This window comes from Podarcis melisellensis, assembly GCF_964234715.1.
Source record: "Podarcis melisellensis genome assembly, chromosome: 2".
Lineage (NCBI taxonomy): Eukaryota > Metazoa > Chordata > Lepidosauria > Squamata > Lacertidae > Podarcis > Podarcis melisellensis.
Window position 1 is genome coordinate 116,105,473 of NC_138529.1, and position 20,664 is coordinate 116,126,136.

General features: G+C 47.3%; 1 protein-coding gene across 1 annotated transcript; it reads left to right on the forward strand.

The window, feature by feature from the left end:
* Positions 1-6: 6 nt before the first annotated feature.
* LOC309364832 (uncharacterized protein) lies at positions 7-18,318 on the forward strand. The gene is made up of 8 exons (XM_081902774.1): positions 7-129; positions 5,041-5,148; positions 7,309-7,407; positions 9,142-9,273; positions 11,069-11,602; positions 14,211-14,279; positions 14,417-14,488; positions 16,996-18,318. Exons 2-8 carry the CDS (start codon positions 5,115-5,117, stop codon positions 17,514-17,516), a joined length of 1,461 nt encoding a protein of 486 aa, XP_081758900.1. The 5' UTR covers positions 7-129; positions 5,041-5,114; the 3' UTR covers positions 17,517-18,318.
* The last annotated feature ends 2,346 nt before the right edge of the window (positions 18,319-20,664 follow it).

Sequence of the window (20,664 nt, forward strand, 5' to 3'; positions counted from 1 at the left end):
CTTCCTGTCCCGCCCACCTGGGAAATGCAAGGGGCGCCCATGTGAACCTCTTTGTGCTTCCCAGAGATTCGCGTCTGCAGCGATGCCGGACCGGGCTGTTCCTCTCGCCGGGGGAGCCCCGTCTTAAAGGTGCACCCTGGGGGGAGGGGGGAGGGGCTGGGGAAGGAAGTGCAAACCCCCACCCTCTCCCAGGGGGGTCCCTGCAAGGGTGCCCCCCAACCCCCCCAAAAAATAATTGCAAGCAAAGCTCCCCTGAGCCGCCCCCCCCGCCCCTCCCTTTCCACAGCAGCAAAAGAAAACTTTTATGCTAATAGCTTGCAAAATCTTTTCCAACAACACTCTGCTTCCCCCCCCCGCCTCCCCTTCCTGGTGTTTGCAATCTTTTTTAAAAATATATATATATTTATTTATTTGAAACTTCAAAGATCCGTTTGCAGGGGAGGTTGTTGGTGGTTGGGATTCTGGCTGGAGGTTTATGGGGGAAGAGGGGGGGTCTCCTCCAGCTTTCCAGATTTTAATCCTTTAATCCCCCCCCCCCGTGGGTCGTTGTTGTCAAATAAATTCTTTGTATTCTTCCCCTGGCTGGTTCTGTTTGCTTTTCCTGGCATTAGAGGGGGGGGGACCCCAATCTTGCCACTTTCCCCCCTTTATTAAAAATAAATAAAATTCTGTTGTTGTGTACCCTTTAACAGCTTTTTGCCATGAGGAAGTTCTTCAGGTGGGGCAAAATGGAGAAGGAGGCTGTGTACACACCAGGCCTTTAAAGCACATCACATCACACCCCCCAAAAAAAGAAATTGTGGTTTGTTATGAGTGCCAGGAATTGAAGGTTCGGGAGGGGTGAGCTACGGTTCGCAGGATTTTTTGTCGGGGAGAAGTGATGATGTGCTTTAAACATATGTTTTGTATGCAGCCTAAGTCATGTGGAAAAAACTTATTTCCCCTTCCTCTCTCCCTTCCATTTTCTTCTTGCTCTATTTTTTTGTACATTTGTGAGGGTATCAGGGCGGTTTTACGCAATCCCGATTTCAGTACGGTTTGTGCTTGAAAAAGTTTCAGGGCTTTGTTTACGATCGATTCTTGTAACATCCTGCTGAAATCCTGTCACTTTGCATACCACAGATGTTGGGGTGTGTGTGTGTGTGTGTTGTTGGTCCTGTTTTTGTTGGGCTATATGCAGGAGCATCCCTCAAGACAACAGTGATGAAATGCCGTTAGGGAATTGTCACAGAACCACTAATAAAACGGACTGATGTGGAGGCGGTCCAGTATGAAACTGCTTGTCTGTTTTTTCCATAAAATTTATACAGTAGTACCTCGGGTTACATACGCTTCAGGTTACATCTGCTTCAGGTTACAGACTCCGCTAACCCAGAAATAGTGCTTCAGGTTAAGAACTTTGCTTCAGGATGAGAACAGAAATCGTGCTCCGGCGGCAGCAGGAGGCCCCATTAGCTAAAGTGGTGCTTCAGGTTAAGAACAGTTTCAGGTTAAGAACAGACCTCTGGAATGAATTAAGTACTTAACCCGAGGTACCACTGTACACCTCTTGATTGCAAGAAAACCTCAAAGCGGTTTGCAAATTGGCCATTTATGTGCTGTTATTGCCTCAGTGATCGCGGGATGCGGGTGGTGCTGTGGGTAAAACCTCAGTGCCTAGGACTTGCCGATTGTCAGGTCGGCGGTTCAAATCCCCGCGGCGGGGTGAGCTCCCGTCTTTCGGTCCCAGCTCCTGCCCACCTAGCAGTTCAAAAGCACCCCCAAGTGCAAGTAGATAAATAGGTACCACTTTATAGCGGGAAGGTAAACGGTGTTTCCATGTGCTGCTCTGGTGCTGGCTCGCCAGAGCAGCTTCGTCACGCTGGCCACATGACCCGGAAGTGTCTGCGGACAGCGCTGGCTCCCGGCCTCTTAAGTGAGATGAGCGCACAACCCTAGAGTCGGACACGACTGGCCCGTACGGACAGGGGTACCTTATTGCCTCAGTGACAGCTGTGCTGGTTTGCCAGTTCGATTCCGGGTCCGATTCAAGTACATAAGTGTCATCTAGTCCAATGCAGGAATCTTTTGCTCAATGTGCTCGAACCCACGACCTTGAGATTGAGAGTCTCATGTTCTAAGTACTGAGCTATCCCAGCTTCCAGGTGTTTAAAACCCTGAGTGGCTCAGGCCCTGAACTCCCTGAAAGACTTCCGTAAAATAAATTCTCCTCCCAATGCAAATCTCTTTTCATGTGCTGCGTGAGCATCCAACAAATGCAGAACTCTTTGAAAGCTGCCTTAATAGAAATGACGGAGAATTTGAATCCTCAGATACGATCTTCCAAGGGCCCCTTTAGTAATTTCATTTGGGTACCTAGCATAGGAGAAAGACCTGGAAATGGTAGCTCAATGGCAGCTAGAATGCTAATCTGTCAGTTAAAAGAATATGAAAAAATGGGTTTATATAAGTTAAAATTCAAGATTGTAATAATTTAAGAATAAAGATTTGGGTAGTATAAAGAGGGAAAGAAACTGCTGAGCTAATAAATCGAATTGGAATACAAAAAAGGGAGGTATGAGGAGGTCCGAGAAACAAGTAAATGAAAAATAATGTGATGGAAAGATTGATTGTTTTTAACAATTTTTATTTTGTATTTTGTATTTTTTTATTTTTTGTAATGCAAAAATCTTAATAAAAATTTTATATATAAAAAAATAGAATGCTAATCTGTCAGAACTGGAGAAATCCCAAACTACATTCTGAAGATAATATATCAAAGAAGGGAAGTAATCTTTAATCGCTTCATTATGTTTATAAAACTTAATAAATACAAGAAAAAGGAAAAAAACGGGAAAGATGAATAATGACATATTTGTGCAATATACCGTATTTTTTGCTCTTTAAGACTCACTGTTCCCCTCCTAAAAAGTAAGGGGAAATGTGTGTGCGTCTTATGGAGCGAATGCAGGCTGCGCAGCTATCCCAGAAGCCAGAACAGCAAGAGGGATTGTTGCTTTCACTGCGCAGCGATCCCTCTTGCTGTTCTGGCTTCTGAGATTCAGATTTTTTTTTTCTTGTTTTCCTCCTCCAAAAACTAGGTGCATCTTGTGGTCTGGTGCGTCTTACAGAGTGAAAAATACGGTATTTAGTCATATTTAGACACTTTTTAAACATCAACATAAAAACCACAATATATATAATCAGAATAAAAACAACAACCCAATAACACCCCCCTCAAAAAGAGCCACATTTTAAAAGGGCACAGGATGTATCTATAAACCTTAATAAAATGTATTTTAAAAAACTATAAACCTTAATAAAAGTTATTTTTAAAAATGAAATGTTTAGGAGGAATCTCAGAACCCAGATGGCGTGTTGGCTGAATTGAGATTTCCATTGACAGGAAGGTGATAAATATTTCACAGCTTTCACGTTTTCTTCACTCCCATCTCCCATGACTAAGGAAGCCCAAATTGTGCAAAGAAGATAAAATATCAGAATAAAATCTGCAAAGTGAGAGTGGTGATGATGATGCCATTTGGCACCGTTTATAAGGAGCTTGCAGACCTCAGGACTTTCGTATTTGGATTGCCTTGACGCAGACTTGTATTTGAGGAAGGAGCGTAGCTCAGTGCTAGAGCACCTGCTTGGCGTGCAGAGGGTCTCAAGTTCAGTCCCCAGTATCTCCGGGTTGTCCTGGGAATACTCCCTGCCTGCAACTTGGGAGAGCCTCTGCCAGTCAGTGTAGACAATACGGAGCTATATGGACCAAAGGTATAAGTTCCTATTTAAACAGAACATCGTTTAAACCAGGAGGACTAGGATCTTACTTTTTATTTAAGAGAAGGCACCGCAGCTCAGCGGTAGAGCCTCTGCTTTGCATGCAGAAGGTCTGTGCAAGAGGGAGAAGCTTAATTGCAAAGATGTGTGTGGCTCTGGGCTTTAAGCTCTGTTTATTTTGGATTGTCGCTAGTACGCACAAGCGTTTTCATTACCTTTGTGTAATCGCCTTGTAGGTCACAACAGTCCATCTCATAACACTCAGTGCAGGCAGCAGTGAGCCCCATGGACCAGTGGTCTGACGCTGCGTAAGCAGGGCTGGATTGCACAATAGGCAGAATCAGCACATGCCGAGGGCCCTGCAGGGAAAGAGATTTTTTTGTAAAGAAGAAATTGACTTTAAAGAAAACACATCAAAGTTGTCATAACGGAAAAAACACCAGAATTTGTTAGATATCCTTACACTTCATTCCCCACCCCCACCCTGGTGTTCGAAATTCCCCGGACGTGTTTTGCTCCTGGTGCGGGCCCAGCTGGAGATTTCGGGGCGCCAAGTTGGTGAACACAGTTTAAAAGCTTCCATAGTTAATACCACCTCCATTTCCCTGTGTGTGTGTTTCTTCTTGCATACTGGGAAGAGTGGACTGTTGTAAGAGCGAGTTGCAGTGTAGTTGAGAGAATTATGGCGTTGGAAGGGATTTTGAGGGACGTTCCGTTGGGGCAAACATAACCTAGATTTAAAGTGTGCCTAGCTTATATTTCTTTAGCTCCCAACACTACTTCCCTCATTTTTCTCTTTGCAGTGCTTAGCCCCACCTAAACCAGAAGGCCTCCTACTAATGTAAACTGAAATAATGCGAGGAGATCAGATTCTGCCACGTGCTGCTATAAATCTATTTTGTTTTAAAATCATATTTTATGATTTAGTGTTGGTTTTATTTTGTATTGTGTATGGGGCACACCATAATCTTTCCCTTCCTCTCAGGGTTTTTAATGAAGGCATTTGTACAAAGCAGGTTCTTGTGTTACGTAAGTTTGTGGGGTCCACTGAACTTATCTGAACCATAGCTGTCAACTTTCCCCTTTTTTAAAGGGGAATTCCCTTATTCCGAATAGGATTCCTCTCAAGAAAAGGGATCTGAACATCAGTTTCAAACTCTGCATGTGAAACTGCTCGGCTTCCCACACCCGCTTTCCATTTCTGGGGGAGAAGGAGATGGTTTTCAGTCCCTGCCCGCAGCGTGGAAGGAGACGGTTTTCTTCTTCTTTTTCTTCCAGGGGCTGGTGGAAGAAAAGGCGGCCGTGCATTTCACCGAGGAGAAGTGGGGTCTGCTGGATCTGAACCAGAGGTCATGCTGGAGATTCACGACTTGGTGACCTCTCTGGGTAAGGATCCCTTTCCCCCGTAGCCAGGATACTAAGGTCCTGCTGTGTCCGGCCTCACAGCCTTGCTATTCCCAACATCCTGTTCACAGAATTGTAGAGTTGGAAGGGACCCATAGCTGTCAACTTTTCCCTTTTCTTGTGAGGAATCCTATTCGAAATAAGGGAATTTCCCTTAAAAAAAGGGAAACATTGACAGCTATGAAGGGACCCCGAGGTTCATCTAGTCCAACCCCCTGCAATGCAGGAATCTCAGCGAAAGCATCCATGACAGATGGCCATCCAAACTCTGCTTAAAAACCTTCAAGGAAGGAGAGTCCACCACCTCCAAACCGAAGCCATTCCACTGTTGAACAGCTCTCGCTATCAGAAAGTTCTTCCTGAAGTTTAGTCGGAATCTCCTTCTTTGTAACTTGAAGCAGCTTGTTTGAATCCTCCCCTGCGGAGCAGGAAAAAACAAGCTTGCTCCATGTGACAGCCCTTGAGATATTTAGAGATAGCTATCACATCGCCTCTCAGTCCCTTATTTTCCAGGCTTAAACATACCCAGCTTCCTTAACCTTCTCGGGCCTTCTCGGTAGTGGCTCCCGCCGTGTGGAACACCCTCCAATCAGATGTCAAGGAAATAAACAACTACAGTGGTATCTCGGGTTAAGTACTTAATTTGTTCTGGAGGTCCGTTGTTAACCTGAAACTGTTCTTAACCTGAAGCACCAATTTAGCTAATAGGGCCTCCTGCTGCTGCTGCCACCGCCGCGCGATTTCTGTTCTCATCCTGAAGCAAAGTTCTTAACCCGAGGTACTATTTCTGGGTTAGCGGAGTCTGTAACCTGAAGCGTCAGTAACCTGAAGCGTATGTAACCTGAGGTACCACTGTACACTGGTACCTCGGGTTACAGGCGATTCAGGTTGCGCGCTTTCGGGTTGCGCACCGCGCCAAACCTGCAAGTACCGGAATGGGTTACTTCCGGGTTTCGGTGCTTGCGCATGTGCAGAAGCGCTAAATCACACTTTGCGCATGCGCAGAAGTGACGAATTGCGACCCGTGCATGCGCAGACGTGGCACTGCGGGTTGCGAACGTGCCTCCCGCACGGATCACGTTTGCAACCCGAAGTTCCACTGTATCTGACTTTTAGAAGGCATCTGAAAGCAGGCCTGTTTAGGGAAGTTTTTAATGTTTGATATTTTATCCTGTTTTTAATATGCTGTTGGGAGCCGCCCAGAATGGCTGGGGAAACCTTGTACAGTCATAAAAAGGTAAATGAACCCCTGACCATTAGGTCCAGTCATGGACAACTCTGGAGTTGCGGTGCTCATTTCGCTTTACTGGCCGAGGGAGCCGGCGTACAGCTTCCGGGTCATGTGGCCAGCATGACTAAGCCGCTTCTGGCGAACCAAAGCAGCGCACAGAAACTCCGTTTACCTTCCCGCCGGGGTGGTACCTATTTATCTACTTGCACTTTGACGTGCTTTTGAACTGCTAGGTGGGCAGGAGCAGGGACTGAGCAACGGGAGCTTACCCCGTCACGGAGATTCGAACCGCCGACCTTCTGATCGGCAAGTCCTAGGCTCTGTGGTGTAGCCCACAGCGCCACCCACGTCCCTCTGTACAGTCATACCTTGGGTTAAATATGCTTCAGGTTGAGCGTTTTCAGGTTATACTCTGCGGAGACCCGGAAGTAATGGACTGTGTTACTTCCGGGTTTCGCCGCTTGCACATGCGCAGATGCTCAAAATGATGTCACACGCATACGCAGACACAGGTTGCGCTCGCTTCAGGATGTGAACGGGGCTCCGGAACGGTTCCCGTTCGCATCCAGAGGTACCACTGTACGTCACTCCTACATTGGGTAATCTGAGCTCGTTGCCACTGTGCTTTCTGCTCTATCACTCTCAAAGCCTGTCTAGTCTTAGGCAAAGGGGGGTCAGGAATGCTTTCCAAGGACACTGAATCTGCCAACCATCTCTCCTGGTGTTTCCTCTTCTAGCTGCTCCTCACCCAGTATTTCCCAGCTTTTCCCCTCTGGACTATGCCCTTCTGCAAACCACTGTTCTAAATCAATACTGTCCTCCTTGCCTTGGGAACGTTCAGGAAAAGCGGGGAGGGCTCCCACTATTCTTTCTCAGTCCAGACCCTGACATTACTGCATCTCTATTTCAAGATGGACATGTGAGCTCCAGACCTGACCTCATCTCCTGGCTGGAAGAAGACAGAAAAGACCTCTTTGCCAAAGGCTCCATGGAAGAGATCAGATCCACAGGTGAGTGTGTGTGGTGTAGTGGTTAAGAGCGGTGGACTCATAATCTGGGGAACCGGGTTCGCGTCTCCGCTCCTCCACATGCAGCTGCTGGGTGACCTTGGGCCAGTCACACTTCTCTGAAGTCTCTCAGCCCCACTCACCTCACAGAGTGTTTGTTGTGGGGGAGGAAGGGAAAGGAGAATGTTAGCCGCTTTGAGACCCCTTAGGGTAGTGATAAAGCGGGATATCAAATCCAAACTCCTCCTCCTCCTCCTCCTCTTCTTCTTCTTCTTCTTCTTCTCTGAGGCCACGCCAGTCCCTGACACTTAAATCAGCACCGTGCAACTTTAAGCCAACAAGAAATAATAGCGACGGCAATAACATACTTGCTTCGTATTTCAACCCGAAATCTTTGGGCACCTTAACGGATCCCAGCAAAAAGGACTCAATATAAGAAATACAGGGCGGGATTCAACTCACAAGCCCCGATAGTGGAAACTCGTAACAGGGACTTTTGCTAGCAGAATGGGACTCCCCTTCCCTCGCATGCCCGCCCCCGCGCCAATTGGCTCAATCAACACAATTAAATAATTATACGTAAAATGACTATTATTGCTAATTAATAGTCACAATTCCATATTGTGTGTCTGGTAATTAAATATTTCTAGTAATGATACTCATAATTCCACATTTTACCTAACGTAAATAAACACAGGTAAACCGCGTTTGTAGGGATGCGGGTGGCGCTGTGGGTAAAACCTCAGTGCCTAGGACTTGCCGATCGCATGGTCGGCGGTTCGAATCCCCGCGGCGGGGTGAGCTTCTGTCGTTCGGTCCCAGCTCCTGTCCACCTAGCAGTTCAAAAGCACCCTTAAATGAAAGTAGATAAATTGGTACCGCTTTACAGCGGGAAGGTAAATGGCGTTCCGTGTGCTGCTCTGGTGCCGGTTCGCCAGAGCAGCTTTGTCACGCTGGCCACGTGACCCGGAAGTGTCTGCGGACAGCGCTGGCTCCCGGCCTATAGAGTGAGATGAGCGTCCAATCCTAGAGTCTGTCAAGACTGGCCCGTACAGGCAGGGGTACCTTTACCTTTACCTTAAACTGTTTGTATTTAGGTAAAAGAATCACAAAAAACAACTGGATACAAAACACGAAAATATATCAAAATTCCTAAAATGCAACATCGTTACAATACAGTGGTACCTCGGGTTAAGAACTTAATTTGTTCTGGAGATCCGTTCTTAACCTGAAACTGTTCTTAACCTGAAGCACCACTTTAGCTAATGGGGCCTCCCGCTGCCGCCGTGCCACCGGAGCACGATTTCTGTTCTCATCCTGAAGCAAAGTTCTTAACCTGAAGCACTATTTCTGGGTTAGTGGAGTCTGTAACCTGAAGCGTCTGTAACCTGAGGTACCACTGTATAGCATTTTTATTTTTTTTGCAAATACTAAATCTAAAAATAAGGTATTTAAAATATATTTGCTTACATATTGTGTGTGTGTTATTTATATTAATATTTTACATTAATGTAAAAAATGTGACTTTTCCCTTTAAGAGCTTTGGTGGAAGCAGAAGACTGCTGTCTGCCAGTAGGGATTTGTGGTTATTTGATGCTGCTTTTGTCAATCCAGCAAGTAGTTACATTTTTTTTTTACCTGTTTGTCAATATTTCTGCCATTCTGGAAATAGAACTGGGTTTTCAGGTATTTCTCTCTCTCTTCTTTCTCTCCCTGCCTCCATATCTGGTTCCAAAGGTGCCAGATCTCTGAAGAAGATCAAGGTGGAGAGCTTTCCGGACGAAGCTCCTGTGATCAAGGAAGAGTATGAGGCTCTTCCAGAAAGTTGCCAGGAGAATATTTCTTTCCCCAGTGAGGCCGGTGAGGAAGGTGAGTCCCAGTTGCCGCCACAACACTGGGGTGGACCGGATAATAATAATAATAATAATAATAATAATAATAATAATAATAATAATAATAATTTATTATTTATTATTTATTATTTATACCCTGCTCATCTGGCTGAGTTTTCCCAGCCACTCTGGGCGGCTCCCAATCAAGTGTTAAAAACAATACAGCATTAAATAGTAAAAACTTCCCTAAACAGGATAGGAGCATTCAAGCAAGTGCATTCAGCATAAGGATGAAGTTATGGAGGCACACAGGAATTACTGTATTTTTCGTCCCATAGGACGCACCTAGTTTTTTGGGGGGGAAGTAAAGGAAAAAAATGTTTCCTTTATTTTCCCCCCAAAGGCAGGTCGGGGAAACCGAACCAGGTCGAGGAACAGTAGGATGGCGGCGCGGCGCCTCCCTGCTGTCCCCCGAGCTTGTGGGGCTGGCCGATGTCTGCCCGGCACGAGGGGCGCTCTGCTTCAGGGTGGGTTGCGCGCCGGGCGGCAGGCTGCCCTCCGCAGTGTGGGGAGCCCTGTGGGCACTCCTGCAGGGCTCCCCACGCTGCGGATGTGTTTCCAAAGTGCCGGGCGCTCTGCTTTCAGGGCCCCTGACGCTCTGGGAAGCAGGCTACTATCCGCAGCCTAGACATCCCTGCGGGAACTCTCGCAGGGCTGCCTAGGCTGCGGATGTCTTCCTGAAGCCTGGAGAGCGAGAGGGCTTCAGCGAAAGCCTGCATTCGCCCCATAGGACGCACCCAGATTTCCCCTTCATTTTTGGAGGGGGGAAAGTGTGTCTTATAGGGCAAAAAATACGGTATGTCGAGCTCCTTCAGGATAAGGGTGGGATCTGGAAAACAAGCGAGGTCCCAACCAAAGAAAAGTGGCAACATAAGTTGATGGAATATGCACAACTTGCAGACTTAACCTATAGAACAAGAAGAACATACATTTAGACAAGCTCTGGTGTAAACGACCGCACTGCAGATTTGCATAACACAATTTCCCTTCCTTCCTTCCTTGGTTTTTTCCTCTTTCTTTTCGGGGGGGGGGATAATTTTTATTAGATTTCAATTACAAAAATTGAGTAAAAGCCTCATTATAACAATGCCAAATTATAATACCATTAATAATGCCAATCGTTCAAAAGCCAAATTATACAATTTAAATGGGCCCCCGCATGCTAGAATGGATGGTTCAATTATTTACTTTATTTCCGCGTTCCAAAATAAGAAAATTACAAATTTTCTTAACCCTCGTCAGAATAACACAACATCACTCGCATTAGCACATAAAATGATTTACAGTCCTACAGCTGAAGCATTCAAACTCTCTCTTTGTTCCTCTTGCGTGTGGTAATTATTCTGTCCGTGATGTTTCTTCCTGTCCTCGTAATATACAGTGGTTCCTCGGGTTACATACGCTTCAGGTTACATACGCTTCAGGTTACAGACTCCGCTAACCCAGAAATATTACCTCAGGTTAAGAACTTTGCTTCAGGATGAGAACAGAAATCGTGCTCTGGTGGCACAGCAGCAGCAGGAGGCCCCATAAACTAAAGTGGTGCTTCAGGTTAAGAACAGTTTCAGGTTAAGAACAGACCTCCAGAACGAATTAAATACTTAACCCGAGGTACCACTGTATTATGTCTAGGAGGTGAATTTTATTGTTTCGGTTACAGACCAGTTCCACATACAATATCGAGGAAGTCATAAAACACAATAGGGATACATGTGAATTTGCAATTCATTGTAATATATTCTATCTTCTCCCTTCTTTCCTTGTAACCCAAGCGCACCTGCTGAGCCGCGCCTCCGACCCCGGTTTCCCCGAAGGCATGTCCCTCTCGAGCAGCGGCCGGAAAGGGCGAGGCGTCTCCTGGAGGCACCAGGAAATCCTGGACCTCTTGGACATTTGGGGGGAGGCGAAGATCCAGGAGCAGCTGCGTGCCAGTCACCGCAACATTGAGGCCTTCGAGATCATCGCCCGCAAGATGGCCTGCCGCGGCCACCGGCGCAACGCCGTGGAGTGCCGCTCCAAGACCAAGTGCATGAGGCTGGAGTACCAGCGGGTCGTGAACCACAACTCCCGGACGGGGAAGCACACGGCCACCTGCCCCTACTACGCAAAGCTGCACAGCATCCTCCACAACGGGGACGCGGCCGTCCGGCCTAAGCGCATTCCTAGGAACATTAAGAAAAAAACAAGAGCCTCGGGGCCGCTCGCCAAGGAGGCTGCCGCTCCCGAGTGCACCGTGGAACTTTGTGCCCAGGATGCGCAAGCAGGAAGTGCCGAGGAGTACATGGTGAAGCAAGGTCTTGTACCTGGTGGGCAGAATTCGTCTTATTAGGGACAAAGGAATGTGGGGAGCTGCCTTAGACAGGGGTACCTTGGGTTAAGAGCTTGCCTTATTTTTCGCTCCATAAGACGCACTTTTTCCCTCCTTAAAAGTATGGGGAAGTGTGTGTGCGTCTTATGGAGCAAATGGAGGCGGGAAAAGCCCCCAAAAGTCGCACACACACTCCAAGTGGCTCTTGGGGGCTTTTCCCCAAGGAGGGAGAAGGGACTGACTGGCGTTTAGAGGGGGAATGCACAAAAAAAAATATTTTAAAAGGAAGCGCTGAGCAGACCATGGGATGTATACAGGCTGTGCTCAGCGCTCCCTTTAAAAATACTTTTTCCCTTGCAATCCCCCTCTAAAAACTCGGTGCGTCTTATGGTCGGGCGCATCTTATGGAGCGAAAAATACGGTAATTCGTTCTGGAGGTCCATTCTTAACCTGAAACTGTTCTTAACCTGAGGTACCACTTTAGCTAATGGGGCCTCCCGCTGCCACTGCGCGATTTCTGTGCTCATCCTGAAGCAAAGTTCTTAACCCGAGGTACTATTTCTGGGTTAGCAGAATCTGTAACCTGAAGCGTCTGTAACCTGAGGTACCACTGTACAGATCCTGCTGTCTGTGTATTATCCACACTGGCCGGCAGCAGCTCTCCACGGGTTCGGGCAGGGGACGATTCCCAGCCCTACCTGGAGAGGCCAGTGGGATTTGAACCCAGGACCTTCTGCATGCAAAGCAGATGCTCTCTCTCCGAGCTACAGCCTTCTGCCATTCTTATTGGGAGTCAGCAGGGGTCCTCCTTTCTGCAGTGGGGTGGGAACTTTGCGTGTTGCGGTGGCGGAACTGGTCGCCTTCCAACTATTGCTGTGCTCCCATGGCCTCTGGCCATTGGCCGTGCTGGTTGGGCTGATGGGAGCAGAGGCGGTTTTAGGGTGGGGCCGGCGGTGCTGTTGCCCTGCAGGGGGTGTCCAAACAAGGATGGAGAATGGAGCCCCAGTGGTGGCGTAGGTGCCAGGGTGGTGCTAAAATTTGAGAGGCCAAAGTCCGCCACTTAATAGGCAGCTGCAGGAACACAGCTTCCCCACAGGCATCCGCTTTGCATCTTAACAGTTTGCCTGATTTGTATGGGTCAGAATCCCATGGCACCTTCTCGGGGTCCCCTGGTTTGTACGCAGGCGGTCTAGGCTCAGTCCCTTGCATTGTCAAAATTAGGTCGAATGGAGATGCGGAACCTGTAGTCCACCCAGATATTGTTGGGCTACAACTCCCACCATCCCTCGCCAGGGAGGACAGAAAAGTAACTCGCACAGAGGCACACGGCTTTCTCCTCCGAGGGCTATTCATTGCTCTGTATATGTCATGGACTGGATGGATGCTGAGGAATGGTGGGAGGAACCCAGGGAAAGAAGGCTCAGAGCCCAGGGAGTGGTGGTGGGATGACAATGAGGGGTCGGAGGGAGAAGACTGGGAGGAGGAAGTGTTGGAAGCCAAAGAGGTAACAGGGCTCAGTGAGCGGGGAGAGTCTGTGGCAGAGAGAAGTTCGGAACTGGAGGCGGAAGCTGAAGCAGGGAATGAGGAAGGCCAAGAGGCAGAGATGAGTCAGGCTGGGGAAGAGGCACAGGTGTCTCCCTGTTGTGCTGTGACAAAGTCCCTTCCGCCTGATCTCCCAGAATCAGGAGAGGCATGAAAAGGGCGGAGAAGGTTGGCTTCATGCAAGCCCAGTCTCAGATTTGGAAAAGGCCCTGGAGAGGAGGGGACTTAGGCAGTTGTGGGGATGCCTAGAGATGGGAAGGCCCGGGTTAAAAACCTGGTTTCCCCCCAGTTTTTTCCAGGCCTTCCGAGTCTCTGCAACCACCTCATGGGGGCCAGACTTGCCAGAGATGAGTTGCTTTGCTCAAGAGCCAGTGTGGTGTAGTGGTTAGGTGCGGTAGACTAGTAATCTGGGGAACCGGGTTCGCGTCTCCGCTCCTCCACATGCAGCTGCTGGGTGACCTTGGGCTAGTCACGCTTATTTGAAGTCTCTCAGCCCCATTCACCTCACAGAGTGTTTGTTGTGGGGGAGGAAGGGAAAGGAGAATGTGAGCCGCTTTGAGACTCCTTAGGGTAGCGATAAAGCGGGATATCCAATCCAAACTCTTCTCTTCTTCTTAGGCCTGACACTCCTGTGCTGATCCTGTTTTTTTTACTAATAAAGAGTTAACCGCACTTGCTCGGCGTGGTTTACTGCTGGCTCGCTCCTGTCAGTATGCTCTTCAGAATAAAACTTCTCACATGGTCTGAGTGAATCATGCCTCACATTTAGAGAAGAGTGTTTATTTATTCAGCTCCCAACAGCCCCAGCCAAGGATAGCTCAGCTGGCAGAGCATCAGACTCTTAATCTCAGGGTCTTGGGTTTGAGCCCCACGTCGGGCAAAAAGATTCCTGCATTGCAGGGGGTGGGACTAGATGATCCTCGGGGCCCCTTGCAGCTCTGTGATTCTGTGCAAAGCATGGCCAGCGGTTGCAGATAATGGGAGCTGCAATATCTTGAGAGCTACACTTCCCCAACCCTGTTTCTATATGCTTTAGCTTAATTTTACCCAATTTTCTTTTCTAGGAGATGGTCACAGCGAAGAAAAGGCCATAGAAGAAAGCATTGAGACGTGCATCGTTGGAGATCGCTCTGGTGAGTGCTGCTGGCATCAATAAATGTCAAGCGAGTAGCTGCTTGGGCTGCATGCACTTGGATGTGGTTGAGTGTCCGTCAGTTAATTCATTCCCCACCCGCCCGCCCCCAAACAGACTGCCTTTCCCGTTTAATAGATGCAGCCTCCAGCGGAATAGGGGTGGAAATGGAAGCCGACCAGGCAGACACAGAGGTGGAGAAGGAACAAGGTATGGCTTTTAAAATCATTGGTATCTTCTACACTCGATTATTGTGGGACTATACTTGGTGCCTGTTATCTTTGTCCATGGAGTTTTCTTGGCAGGGATACTGGAGTGGCTTGCCGGTTCCTGCTCCAGGTCGATCACGTTTGGTCAAAACTCTCCACTATGACCTGTCCATCTTCGGTGGCCCTGCACAGCATAGCTCATAGGTTCTCTGAGTTATTCAAGCGCCTTTGCCACGGCGAGACAGTGATCCATGAAGGGGACCTTCTTAGGAAAAAAGCAATGAGAAACCTAGACAGCATCTTAAAAAGCAGAGACATCACCTTGCCAACAAAGGTCCGTATAGTTAAAGCCATGGTTTCCCCAGTAGTGATGTATGGAAGTGAGAGCTGGACCATAAAGAAAGCTATCACCGAAGAATTGATGCTTTTGAATTATGGTGCTGGAGGAGACTCTTGAGAGTCCCATGGACTGCAAGAAGATCCAACCTATCCATTCTTAAGGAAATCAGCCCTGAGTGCTCACTGGAAGGACAGATCCTGAAGCTGAGGCTCCAAGACTTTGGCCACCTCATGAGAAGAGAAGACTCCCTGGAAAAGACCCTGATGTTGGGAAAGATGGAGGGCACAAGGAGAAGGGGACAACAGGACGAGATGGTTGGACAGTGTTCTCGAAGCTACCAGCATGAGTTTGACCAAACTGCGGGAGGCAGTGGAAGACAGGAGTGCCTGGCGTGCTCTGGTCCAGGGGGTCACGAAGAGTCGGACACGACTAAACAACAACAACAATAATCCTTGGTGCAGAATGCTGCAGCTGGACTGTAGGTGGGAACAAGCTACAGTCAAACCTTGGTTGTTGAACATAATCCGTTCTGGAACACCGTTCAATTTCTGAAACGTTCGACAACCAAAAACTGAAAACAGAAGCCTCAATACAATAGGGAAACTCAAAATGGAAGCTGTGTAGCATGTTCGGCTTCCAAAAATCGTTCGACAACTGGAGCATTTACTTCCGGGTTTTGGGCGTTCGGAAGCCGAAAAGTGTGATAACGGAGGCGTTGGGGAACCGAAGTTTCGCTGTACAACAAGTACCTAACTTGGGTGTTTCGAAAGCTTTGCTTGCTGCTTTGTGCTATCGGGCTCAAGGATCTTGTATTAGTTTGCAAGGCTCTTAACAACTTTGATCCAGGATACAACCAGGGCAGCCAAGATCTTCTGATGGAGCACTTTTGACGCCCCCCACATGCCTGAGGTTCAGCTGACCGAGCCTTTGGTGTGGAAGGCGCTTGCCTATGGAACTCCTTGCCAATAGAAGTTCAGCAGGAACCACTCCTGCTTTTAGATGTCTTTTAGACAGCAGTTTTGTTTGAACTTTCCCACACCCCAAGCCAACCAATTTTTTTGATGTTGTATTATTATATATATTTTATTTTGTTCACCAATTTGTTTTAAATAGAGGCGTGTGCATGGTTTTGAAAGTGCAGTTTATAAATATTTACGTTTGCCTTAGGGAGGGCCTGAGGTCTTATTTCTCTGCCTGATCACCAAGGTTTTTGGGGCTGTCTCTCTCACACACAGCTCATATCCCACTCGGAGCTGGGCCTTCCGTATTGTGAGTCTAAGGCCCTATCTGCGCATTTAAAGCAGTATTATGCCACTTCAAACAACCATGGCTACCCCCAAAGCATTCTGGGAACTACTGCTAAGGGTGCTGAGAGTGCTTCAGATAGGCCCCTATCCCCTTCACAGAGCGACCATTCCCGGTGTTTCCTATGGAGAGGGATAGATAGTTTTTGTGTTTTTAAAATTATTTACACTTTCCAGATATATACATTTAACTGGTTTTACAATCATTTTAACATTTTAAAACTTGACTCCCTCCTCCCTCTTTCTGTGGTTCCTTAAATTTATTTTTATTTTCTTCTGCATATCTAAATTCACTTAACTTACCCATTTATTTGTATTCTTTAAATATATACTCTTATGTAACGGCATTGCTGGATGTGACGCCCCCAAAAAAGCTAAACAACTTAGTTTCTTAATTTTGGGTTTAAAAAAAATAGGGGTTTTCTTATACACAGAAAAATACAGTATTTGATTTGGATCTACACATTAAAAGGTTGAGAGGGATTGATAGTTAAGCCACTTTGCGAACTGTAGGTCTGGGAGGGAAATAAGGGGTCCCCGAGCAACTCTCAGCAGCCTAGCAAACGACAAGGTTTCAGATCCGTTGGAATTAATGGACGTGACGAACTTACACCCAAGTTGCCTCTTGCAGGAACAATTTCTAATATTTTACTAAGAAGTACTTATGTCTGTCCTGAACCTTCAATAGATGCGCCCAAATTCTGGTACGACGAGAGGAGGAGCTTTCTTTCTCCGTGCCTCGTATAATTTTTACACACCTGTACCGTGTCTCCTGGCCTTTAAAATCCCCCACTGTTACCACCTTTCCTCATATAGGCGAGTCTCTGTGTCCCCTTCAGGCTCTCCTCTTTGTTGCCCTTCCAGACGCTGCCGCCCCGAACCGCCCGGCTCCTGCCCTGTCCCCCGACACTTGCATGGCGATCCTGCGGACCAAGAAGAAGCGAAAAGGCGAGAGCGACATGATCGAGCGGCTGATGAAGCACTCCTCCATGGAGAACGCCCGGCTCCTGTCCGCCATGGAGAAAGACAGCAAGGTTTTCTCGGAGTACGTGCAGCTCATGAAAGAGGAGGACGCGCAGATCAAGGAGGAGAGGAAAGCCTTTCTGAACTCCATTGACAATCTCGGCACCATCTTGCAGAGCCTCGTCTCCGGCCTGAATAAAATCGGAGAGGCCCTGCTCAGGCCTGACCAAAGCCCGGCCGCCGGGTTCGCAGACAGCTTCTCCTCTCTGAACTTGCCCTCAGGCTGCGTGTCGCCGGTGCTTTGCAACGGAGAAAGCACCCCTTCTCAGAGCACCCATTTCCCCGGCTCGCTGGAGAGGGCGTCTCCGGAAACATCGAGCCCGGCCAAGGAATCGGTGTACATTCCAGACTGCCAAGGGTAGCTGTGCCTAAAAGGCCAGGTGTGGACGACCCTTTTCGAGCCTTCCTTGTGGCTTAACCTTCCCCAGCCCCCGGGGCCTGCATGCCAGAGGTGGGGGGAGCCAGTGCAAAAGGGGGCAGAGCCGACGCAGAAAAATAGTAACAGTAGGCCGACGTCACCTCTCACGCATATGCCCCCCCTTGATACAGAAACACAGGGAAATTAGATCTGTCCCCCTGAGCTGGACTGCTTGTGGGTGGAGATCTCTTGAGCCGCAGTTTTCAAGATACAATCTTTACAACAGAGCAATGAGGCTTGAGCTCATTGCAGAAACGAAGAGTCTTCCCCCGTTCCTCCAGCCTGAGCGTTTTTGTCAGGGTGTGGGTTGCGGAGTAGGGGTGGGATGTTAAAAAAAACACCTTCCAAATCTCCCAGTTGCAACCGACCTGCAGCGATGGATTCGCCGTGCATGGAGCCACTGGGAGGCGGGTTAATGGGACCGAGGATCAGACCGCTGGTCCCTCACCTCTGGCACAAACCGGCAAGCTACGCTGCTCCCCGCTTGCGGTTTACCCGAGGTTATCCAGTCGCGTTAGACGTTTGGGGGAAGAGAGTTTGGCAAAATGTCCTCGGCGTCTCACATGGGATTTGGCCGAGCCTCCGTTCGGCAGCCTAATATTGCTTTCCGGCACCGAAACCAAAATAAATTCAACCGAAGTGCGGAAAGATATAACCTTCCTCCTCAGCCCGATTGGGACGGGTTGCCTGAGGGGGGCGAGGGGCTTTGTGTGGTGTGAGAGAGAGTGTGTTTGAGAAGGGGGGCAGGCGGCCGCATGTGACGTTTCTCTGTGGCCCCTCGGCTGCCTAGCCCAGGCTGCGGACAGTAACTGTTTGCTGCCCCTGTTCCAAGTGCATGTTCTTTACTGGGGTTTTTAATAGCCTAATGAGCGCAGCTGCATTCAAATGAAATAAGCCAGAGTGAAGGATTTCTTTTTGAAAAAAATAGATCTCTGTCTCTCTCTCTATATATATTATGCATTTTTCTAACAACTCTAATTTTAGCACACACCTGAACCCATTTATATTCTGTGTTTTGTGCAACAAAAGCATAGGTTCCCTGATTTATAAATAAGAAGCACCTTTCCCTCTGCCCCTCCCCCCCCCCGTTGTTTTAAAGAAGATTTTTTAATAAAAGAAATGGTTCAATAAAAGAAATTACTCTTTTCGTCCGAACCGTCCTGCGTCTTATATTCACAGTTGGTATATCTTTTGACCTCAGCATTTTCCCTTCGTGGCACAATAGTTGCGCCTTCAAGTTCCTTAAATTATGATTGACGGAAGAGATATGGGTGTTAAGATTTCTTATCTGCCCTTTACCATAAGGTCCCAGAATGGGTTGCAGTAACATATACAGTTACAAAAACGAATAAAAATGGCGTCAACAGAGAGACTGTTCCAAAATTATCCTCTGTACTAGAGTGAGGAACTTTTCTCAGCCACGTAATCTCCTGGACATCTTTTTGGGGAATGGGGAATATGCAAGTGGTGGGCAGGGAAAAAAGCAACAGCGTGAGGCACAATAAGTGTAAATTTCACCTTTGTACGGAAGGCTAGCTTCTCCACACAGAAACAGTAACTTCCCACAAACAGCTCAGTGATCATGCAGTTTATGGATGCTCCCGCCGCCCCCGATGTTTTACTTTAATTATTACTTTAGTAATTTTTGATGGCTTTTGACAGTTTTTTGATTAATAATTCTATTTTTGTTTTGTAAACCGTTTGAGGTTTTCACAATAATTGAGCATTCTGTATGTTTCATTAAATAAAATAATAAATAAATCCAAAACAAAACGCAAGGCCCGCAATCCCTGCACAAATAATCCCTAGCTTGCATACATAAATAGTCTGCACGGATGTTATTGGCCCAGAGATGGAAAGAAGACAAAGTCCCTACCAGAGAAGAATGGCAGATCAAGCTGACGGATTATGCCGAAATGGCCAGAATGTCCGGAAGAATCAGAAATCGGGAAGACCAAAATTTTTAATACGAGATGAGGGAAATTTATGACTTATCTTAAAAACCATTGTAAACAGTTAAAATCATTTGTAGGACTGGAATATCACTTGTAGCTTAATTATGAATGCTGGACACAATGGAGATGTAAAAGATTTGTATTATTATAAAAGATGCAGGAGGAAATGATTAACAATAGGAGCCACAAAGGGAAGGAGGGAAGTCCCAAGAGATTCCTTAGAATCTTGTTTTTATGTTGTATGTTCAATATGTGACTGTAAAATTTTAACTTGAAAAACCATTTAATGTATTTTTAATCTTTGTTGGAAGCAGCCCAGAGTGGCTGGGGAAACCCAGCCAGATGGATGGGGTACACATAATAAATTATTATTAGTAACCAAATAAATAATTTAATAATAATAATAATCCCTAGCTTGCAAAGGTGACAGAGGCTATCAGCTGTGTTATGAAAGGCGACTCTTTCTACTCCTTACATTTTTATTGCAAGCTCATTTTTTGAGATAATTTTACAGGCTGAGACTCGTGGGTATCGAACAAAGCTGAATGTTGGAAGACTTGGGACCGGGGGGGGGGGGATGGGAGGGAGTCCTTCAGGCGGCAGACAGTTAAGACTGTGGAACTTCCACAGGAGGCAGTCATGGCTACCAACCTGGATGGCTGTAAATAATAATAATAATAATAATAATAATAATAATAATAATAATAATAATTATACCCCGCCCTCCCCAGCCAGAACCGGACTCAGGGCGGCTAACACCAATAAAATCACAGTAAAAAACAATGGGGGGGGACCCAATTTAAAATACAGGTTAAAATGCAATTTAAAATGCAGCCTCCTTTTAATAGTAGGCCATAGATCAAAACCATAAGGGGAGAGAAACATAAGGGTCAGACTGAGTCCAAACCAAAGGCCAAGCGGAACAGCTCTGTCTTGCAGGCCCTGCAGAAAGATGTCAAGTCCCGCAGGGCCCTGGTCTCTTGTGGCAGAGCGTTCCACCAAGTTGGGGCCAGTACTGAAAAGGCCCTGGCCCTAGTTGAGACCAATCTAACCACCTTGCGACCTGGGACCTCCAAAATGTTGTCATTTGTGAACCTTAAGGTCCTCCATGGGGCATACCAGGAGAGGCGGTCCCAT